The following is a 9,155-nucleotide window of genomic DNA, read 5'->3' on the forward strand; positions in this document are numbered from 1 at the left end:
TTATATATATATACACACACAATATGAGAAGCATAAACACAGATAAAGTTTTGTAAGACCTGGCCACTGTAATATAAGGAGCTTCAAAATATTTGTAGAAAAAAAATTCCTTCATCTTTTAATTCAATTGTTCCATGTGCCTTTTGAAGTCCCCTCATACTTTTATTATGCTCTAATGATGTAAACGATGAGCCCTCATGGTGTAGTGAGTTAGTTACCTGTTGGGCTACTAACTGCAAGGTCAGCAGTTCTAAACCACCAGCCACTCTATGGGAGAAAGATGAGGGTTTCCACTCCTGTAAAGAGTTACACTCTCAAAAACCAACAGGAGCCAATCTACCCTGACCTATTGGGTTGCTATGAGTCAGAATCAACTCAATAGTAGTGAGGGAGAAGATGCTGGGATTGAAGGATTTGTCTAGAACAAAAGTGTAGTGAAGGTAAGTTTATCACATTTGCTTTGGGAAAAGTATCCTCTAGAAAGGAAAGGAAAGAAGAGGAAGAAGAAGTATTTAACAGAAAAGGCGAGTGTAGAATAAATGGGGAAACGCTGAAGAGCTATAATAATTGTCCCTTGCAAAATCTATCCATAAATCAAAATGAAAAATAGAGTTAATTCTAAGTTATACTGGCCATAGGCATGCTGAACACAGTATCGATTTAGGTTGATTCTCCATTTATATTGGAACTTAATATTGTTGTTATCTAATCAGCCCAAACTCATCGGAACACGTGCACAATCGCACCAGATCTTGGTGTTTCTCGTGGTTTCCTTGGCTGAGTGCTGGAAGGAGATTCCCCAGGACTTTCTTACCTGTCCCCTGGACTCTGGAGGCTCCACTGAAATGCGTTCAGTAGCACAGCTGCCCATAAGCCCCCAACGACAAACCAACGGTCAGAATTCCACCCCTCAAACACCCGTGCCTCTATAATCACCATTACAGAATTTGAATGGTGATTACTTAGGGAATTAGAAATTGTAATAAAAGGAAAAGTGCTCCGGGTCACAAGTGTGAGTGAAGCACCAATGGTAGGAGTTTCCGCCCAGGGCTCTGTGAGCAGTGCCTGGGAAACTTGCCAGGGTTCTGCTGGTCTTTCAGAGGTGGACTGTCCCAGGACACTGCAGGCTTTAGGATGTATCATTGAGGCGATGTTACCATTACAAAGACTTTTGGCAGTAAACGTCTGCATAAAATATTCTATATTTTGCAAAATAATTCTTAAAATGCTAGCAAAGATGAAAGTAAAATTACACTACTTTAAATATCACTTGAAGAATTTATATTAGAATTGTGTCCAGTTTAGTTAAGTTTTCAGAAACAAAGTTGTAAGTCCTGCTTTTACTATTTAGATTTTTATACTGTCAGAAAATGCCCCATAGTGATGATGGATTTTGTAAAATCCTGCAGGTGAGTAGTATGGTCCAAACCTAAGGCCGACTCATAGTGATGATTTCGGAACCACATATTAAAAAGATGATCAATGTACTCATGCACTGTTTCAATCTTCAATGGTTTTAAAGGCCAAAATGAAGACTAAATGGGAATTAATATGAAATAAATTGAACATTGCCTTTGTAAACACATATTTTGTGGGTATAGTTCCATTTAACTACTAGTTGCAGGTACAGTATTGTATTAAAAACAAAACAAAAAACAGAAGTTAGCTAATATTAGTTACGAATGTTATTGTCTTGGGGAGAGCTGTTGCTCAGATTGAAAGCATTGGTTGGGAAATGCAAAATGCAGAACAGAGTCATTAAAATACATCTACTGAAATGGGAAAGTTACTGTTGTGTACTGAGATACCTTCATATTTATACTAACCGGAATAGTATTTTAACTTACAAATATTTAAGTGTGTGTGGTACTTATTTACCTAGGGATTTTTAGAAAACGGCACCAGAAAGAGGACTATGAAGACATGTACGTTCAACTGTTAACAGATATCTTGTTAACTGTCATTCGTGCGCACGGATATAAACTGCATTCTGAAATATTACAAATAGAATAGATGAATAAATGAATGACTTATTCATATTTTGGACAAAGTAGTCCATTTTATAACATGCAAACGATGATAGATTGGTGCTTACATCAGTCATATTATAAAGATCTTGTTCATACGACAGTCAGTATAAATGTTAAAACACAGATGAAAAACGAGTCTTATCCTCTGTGTTGAATAGATTTGCCTGGCAATTAGTTAAAGCCTCTGTTTGTATTTCACCATCTTAATGGTTTACTTCTATAAACCATGGCCTTTTATCTTTGGCACTATCGGGTAAATGTTGGGCTGATAACTCTAAGGTTGGTACTTCAAACCCACCAGCTGTTCCTCTAGAGAAAAATGAGGCTGGTGGGACTTGTAAAGATTCTCCACCCCCTTGGACACCCTGAATAGAGTCTCCGCGAGTCAGAAAGGGCATGATGGCAGTTCTTCTGCTTCTGCCCTCTCTACGGCGCGTGTGGGAGGGCCTGCCTCCAGACGACAATAGATTTGATCTATTGAGTTTCCATCTTGCATATTCAAGTAGAGTCTAAATTGATTTAATTATTATTTAAAATGTTAATAGCTAACAGGAAGCTTCTAAACCTTAGCGTTTGTTAGCAAGATAAGAAATTTTTATTCTGCAAAATTGGCCATGATGAAGTAGCATGTTAAAGTGGTGCATTTTATTTTTAATGAAGACTGTTCACTGTGACTGGCAAGCTATACAAAAATCTGAATTTGCCATTATAGATAGCATTGGAGGAACCATGATAGTGCAGTCGGTAAAGCACTCAGCTCCTAACTAAACACTCAGGAGTTCAAACCCACTAGCCCCCGTGGGAAATGGATACTGGAATCCGCTTGCATAAAAATGGCCTGCCTCTGAAACCCTGTGGGGCAGTTCTATTCTGTCTTATAAGATCACCTTCTGCTAGGCTCCACTAACACTAATGGGTTTGGTCTTTGATCTAGAGACGATTGAATCCAAGGTTGTTCATTGGACCTGTCAAATTGCATTTGTTGTTTTAAATAAAGTAGCTGGGTTGCTAGTCTTTGTAACTGTGTTTTCTAAACTTCTGTCTTTCTCTTCTTGTGAGACATGCAAAAAGTCTGTGTTTTGCTGTGAATTCACTTTTCAATATTAAGCTACTTTTTATGAAATATTTAAATGTATATCCTTCTCCTTAAAAAGACAGCTCCATAAGCTTAATATATTGAAAATAGTTGTTCCCAATCATTTAATTATGACAGATATCTTTAGCTATATTTAGAGGATAAAATATAACTATAAGGAAAAACCATATACTATAGAGAAGCTATATATATAGTATATAGTATATAGAAGCTATAGTATATAGTATATAGTCCCCTGATAAATTTAGATTATTCAATTCAATCGGGGTTGAATTAGGCCAGATGTTATTAAAGGGAATTAGTGAATATGAGACCTAGTGATCACTCTCCTTTGCAACTCTATTAGACGCGTACATAAGTTATTCCCAGTATTCTCTCCAGTAATTGACAAAGCTGGACAGATGAGGAGTAGATTTGGGAAGAAAATAAGAAATTACCTAAAGCTACATCACCAGAAATAGAAATAAAAGTAATAGTAGAAATAGTCATAACAAGAGTAGTAGTAATTAATAGCATGTAAACACTTTCATAGCTATTAACTTATACCAGCCATCTCAGGTAGCTGTTCTTTGTTTTACAAATAAGAGAAGGAATAAGACATAGAAATGATAAATAACCTACCCATTTTTTATATACATGCTAGTATTGGCAGTTAAGTCCATGCACTTTAAGCTGTGTAATTATGTATACATAATTATGAGAATACCTACTTCAGTTGCCTCAAACGTATTTGAGGATGGTAGGCTTTATATGATAAAACTTTGTAAACTTGTGGGGTAGTTGAATAGATTTCAAAAGTAAATCTGTAAGTGTTCAGCTATACAAACTTGCTACATTATATGCACGCGATTCTTTTAGTTAAAACATTTCAAACTTGATTTAATTTGGGTTCATATTACTAGGTTATAGGTAGTTCTTTGTAAAAAGGCATCATTTGAAAGAGGAAATGTCCACACATGAAAATCCTTAATACTGTTTTTCTCATAGAATTTATTGTGCAAGAGACATACTCTCTTCTGCAATAGACCTGCTCACCACAATTATTCTGTTTGAGCTAACTCAGGAGCTTTATTTAGAAATATTTTAAATCATTTAGAAATTTAGAAAAAGTCTAAAACCAAATAGAGTTAAGAGCTTATGAAAGAGATCATTCGACGGTATAGGAAAACAATCAGTCAATAGAACAACATTATCCGTTCCGTTTACCTTTACTCTTTATGGCGTAGGGAATGAAGAATTGTGTTTTGGTGTGGGATCCTGGGCCTTTTATGCCTGTGGGCGTTTGGTATCGTTCAGCATAAAACCCTCCATGAACTGAGTTCAAGCACATCAGCAGCAGAAAAGCTGTTTTTGGCAGCATATTCTCAAATAGGTTCTGAAAAACAGAAAGGCATCATTTTACATAGCTTTGTTACTGACCTGTTCATCCTTCTAATGTCACATAGATAAATTCCTTACACACGTGTGTACTTTTTTTCACCCTCGTCTATCTATTTGTAATATAGTCCATACACTGAAATTTAAAATCTTTCTAGTCATGTGAATATATGTCCTGTTGTTTGGGGGAGTCAATTTTAAATAATCCAGTAAAAATGAAGTGGCTCCTAAAACAGAAACTCAGGAACCATCATTGACTATCTGTATTAAATAGTTCAGGATTTCTGACATAGACTGAAATTGCCAATAGTTTCGAAATACACTGAAGATCAGGGCATGTCCTAGCAAATAGGTTTATATTAAGAGTATTTTCTAGAAATGAATACAAAATAAACCCTCTAATTACATTTTATAGAAATCAATTATTTTAAATTACAAAAAGAAGTCGTAAATTTATTGAAGCTTGTGACCAACTAAGAGAACATATGACCAGTGAGCAGCAAGCCATAGACTTACCTGGTGCTTGGATTCCTGGAGATGGTCGCTTAAGCAGCCAGCTTTCTGAGGCCTCCTGTGCCCAGGTGACCAGTGCAGAAGAAGATGCCTGGTCCGGAGCTGCCTGGGGATATTTATACTGCTGTCCCTTATGCATGAGACTGCCCTGAGCTGATGCTCCTCCCCTCAGAGGTGGGAAGCACTAATTGTGGTGGAAAGTTCTATTGGGCAGGCGTACAAGATCAGCCTGGCCTCTTCTTTCCCTTGTTTTCTTATTGAAAAATAGACTATTTTAAATGTACATTAATAGTTTTAACCCTGCACCATCTTTTTCTCTGTTTTTATTTTTAGAAGTATTACTCAAATGCTTGGGTTGGTTCCTGATGGAACAATAGTACTCCTTTTTCGTTTTGAAAAACATCATCTTGTGTTATTAGGTTGAAAATATTCGGTGGTGTATATAAATGTAGGATGAGAATTTATTGGCAGACTGGTTATTTAATCCATCATCCAAAAATTTTAGTTCGCATAAAGAGCCATCAATATATCCACTAACATCCCTAAATATTATGGAAATTGCTGATCATTTTTGCTTAACTTTAAGCTTGAGAGAAAGAAGAAAAATGGTGAAGATTTGGGTCTTCATATTACAGGGTTTTAGTTGTAAGCCCTCAGAAGGTATTAAAAGAAACAGAAATGTGTGATATATCCTATTCAATAATTCAAAGGTTTGTGTCCTAAGTATTTGAATTTTTCAGTGACAAGACCCCTGTGCATTTGATAATAGTAACAGCAATGCAGTTACCCTGAAGAACTGTAATTCTTTATTCACAATACCACATTTCCCCACTTTGTTGCTTAACTTTATACTCTGCTTTAGAGCTGCAAGGAATTTGCAAAATCTCTTAACCTAGAAAATGCCATATTATGTTTACTTAAGTAAAGTTGGGTTCAGCTTTAAAGTATCATTGGCTAACCGTGTAATTTCCTTCAGAGATCATGAGTCACCCCAATTATAAATACTTTATTTTCTCAGAGATTAAAGCAAACATTATCATTGTCACTCGCAGTGGTAAGTGTTCTCCATAACAAGGTGAAGAGACAATGCCAGGGTCCTAAAGACGCTAAGAAGACAGGAAATTCAGAGCCCTGATTTCTTATCTTGTTAAATGTCATCACTTGGGATATAAATCAATGAGATTGTACAGGTGAAGTAGGTCGGCAGACAAATTCCATACACAGCATATATACATCATTGTACTTCTGCAGAACCAAGGTAATATTAATCCAAGATTGATCGGCAACTAAAATAATTGGATGGCCTGTATAACAAAACAGAGGCTGGGGATTTTTTTCCCCTTTTCTCTCTCCTGCAGAAAATGTTTGTGTGTTTTAAAGAAAGCCCTGCATAACAACTTAACAAAATGTATAATTCTTCTCACTACCTCCCTAGGGATAGTGTCTTATTGGCTTCCATATTTAAAAATCAACATTGTTATATATGTCTCTCTATAGTACTCATAGGGATACATGAAATGTGGCTTTTATATAACTTCAGATTGACAAGAGAATTGGGAAGTGTTTCCTTGTTATACATAGGGCCCCAATGAGTAAGAATGATAGCACCTAATAACAACAACATATTTTAATTATTCTTTCATCATTGAAAGTTATAATGAGTGCTTGTAATGGTTAGTAAGGGCCATCAAGTTGATTTTGACTCATAATGATCCACTGCCTGCTAGCTACCTTTGGCTGTAATCTAGATGGAAGCCAACTGCCAGGCCTTTCTCCTGTGGAGCCGCTGGTGGGATTAAATCACCAACCTTTTGGCTAGTCAAATAGAATTTAACTGTTGCACCAACAAGACCTTTTACCTATTGAATAGCTGTTGCAATGATAACTTACTCTACAGTTCATAAAAGACAAGTTAAAGGAAATGGCTTTCTTTGGTTTATGGTCTACTTGGGTAGGATTTTAGAGAAGCAAGTCTGGTAAAGTTGCATGCTCTTAAATGCTAGGTGAAGAATTATTTTGAAAGAAGTTATTAGAAGTACATATTTAGTATTTGTTTTGTATATATGGTGTGTTATTCTGGGTACACTAGAGAAACAAATCCACAGAAACTCATATGTATAAGAGAGAGTTTTACATAAAGGATAAGTGTACATTAAGAAAGCATCCCAACCCAGTGCTGCCCAAGCCCATAAGTCCAACATTAGCCCATGTGTCCCACACCGATCTACAAAGTCCTCCTCAATCTCAGAAAACACACACAATGATGCCGACTGCAGGAGGAAAGCCAAATCAGTGAATGTGTAAGCATCTCAGCGCTGGCAGGGGTCTCCACAAGGCTGCTCCAGCACCCAGGGTTGCATCGAGGTAGGTCTATGTGGCTTCTCCTCAGGGATGTCCTGCAGGAAGTGAGCCTTGCCAGCTGAAGCAGGGAACTGGCTAAGGCAGCTGCACCCTGGTCCAACCATCACAAAGCAAGAGACCTGAGAACTCGAAAGGCAAGGCTTACTAAGCCATTTATGTCTCTGCCCTTCAACTAATCCCACATGTGTTTATCAGCCAGATTGGCACAAAACAAACTTTAGCTATCTCATATGGATATGTATACATGTACTTATTGGTTTATAGTAAAAACTGATACCTGTTATGAAAGTTCAGAAGATAACTTCCAAATTTTAATACCCAAAAGAAGCCCTGGTGGCACATGGATGAAGGCATTGGGCTGCTAACTGCAATGTGAGCGGTTCAAATACACCAGCAGTTCTTCGGGACAAAGATGAGACTTTGTGCTCCCATAAAGATTTACTCTCAGAAACCTTAGAGAATGTTACTCGGAGTTGGGACAGAGTTAAAAACAGTGGTTTTTAAAGCACGGTATACCAGTGTAGACCATTTGTTGATCAGTGGTTACTCCAACCATTTTCGCTTATTTTTCTCTTAACCTCCTGTAGTGTTTTTGTTTGCTTGTTTGGTTTGTTTTGTTTCCTGGAGAAGATGAAAAGGTTGTACTAGGTGGTTGCTAAACTCCTCCCAACTTTTAAAATTAGATTACTTGAGATTATTCTTGTGCTTGAGGTATTCTGTTGTCTCGCATGGTCAGACTTTGGGCTTGGCTTAAATCTATTTAGTACTTGATATGTTTAATATAACTTCTTCTTTTAACAAGTATATTTAAAAACTCATACAGACAAGAAAAATCCATAGTAGGTGGTTATATGCCTTCTTGTTTGGATATATAAATATATGTGGGTATTTGCCATTCTTTATTCCCCATTAAATGTGGTATCTTTATTGGATGATTCTTGGGCACTCAACCCTTTTTGCAAATAGTTTACTTATTTCAGCACAAGGAAAATGACTGCTGTTTGCTTTGTTAGTCATATAAGAAGCACTGTCTTGACCAAAACAGATTGTAGAATCAGAATATTTGCTAGCCACACCCTACCCAATTGTGTGTTTAAAGCTATTTTTATTCTGGGTGTTTACTTAAGCTGTTTGAAGTGACTAGTCTGTGGCCTTAGGATGCAAACCCATTCCACTTAAAACAGGGAACTATACACTTTCAACCCAATAGCCTGCGTGATTTTTATTTATATCAAATATGAATGATGTTTTCAGTTTATTTAGCAAGTAGCTGTGATTGAGTTCCCCATTCATGTTCACTTCTCTGGTTTACCATCACCTCATCAGAGATCTCTGGAGTATCTCTAATGTATCAATAACTCAGATAAATGCACAGTCTTCACCTTAAAGTGTCTATAGAAAGATTCTCACACTTTCCACCACTCCAGCAGTCCTAAGAAATATGAAATATGCTCCTCGATATTTGGGAGTTCAGTAAGTTGATTCAAAGGCTGTATTATAAGGAAATCCTCTGGTAATCATAACAGATTCTTAAGTTGATAGTTCAATCAATGTTATGAACTTGTTAATATTAGTGATATAAATTGTCATGATTTCATTTTTTACTTACTCTAGAAAGTTTTCATCTTATCTAGAAATAGAATGAATTGTGCCAGATAATGTCTATATAGCCATCATTCAACTTAAACTGTTTTCATTGCAACCTGACTGGTTGTGCTACCTCCACCCCATATCCCCCATAGAGACCCTGTATACCACAGCATATATGCATGGGCCTG

The 9,155-nt window shown here is 36.7% G+C and overlaps 1 protein-coding gene across 1 annotated transcript in view; it reads right to left on the reverse strand.

The window, feature by feature from the left end:
• Nucleotides 1-4,486, reverse strand: part of COL10A1 (collagen type X alpha 1 chain) — a 6,918-nt gene extending 2,432 nt beyond the window's left edge. The window contains exon 1 of the mRNA XM_004702012.1: nucleotides 4,333-4,486. Coding sequence (XP_004702069.1) covers nucleotides 4,333-4,486 — 154 coding nt within the window. The remainder of the gene's footprint in view (nucleotides 1-4,332) is intronic.
• Between the last annotated feature and the right edge of the window lie 4,669 nt (nucleotides 4,487-9,155).

The sequence above is a fragment of the Echinops telfairi genome, unplaced genomic scaffold, assembly GCF_000313985.2.
Source record: "Echinops telfairi isolate 266 unplaced genomic scaffold, ASM31398v2 ScPeMD7_3533;HRSCAF=4204_0, whole genome shotgun sequence".
NCBI lineage: Eukaryota > Metazoa > Chordata > Mammalia > Afrosoricida > Tenrecidae > Echinops > Echinops telfairi.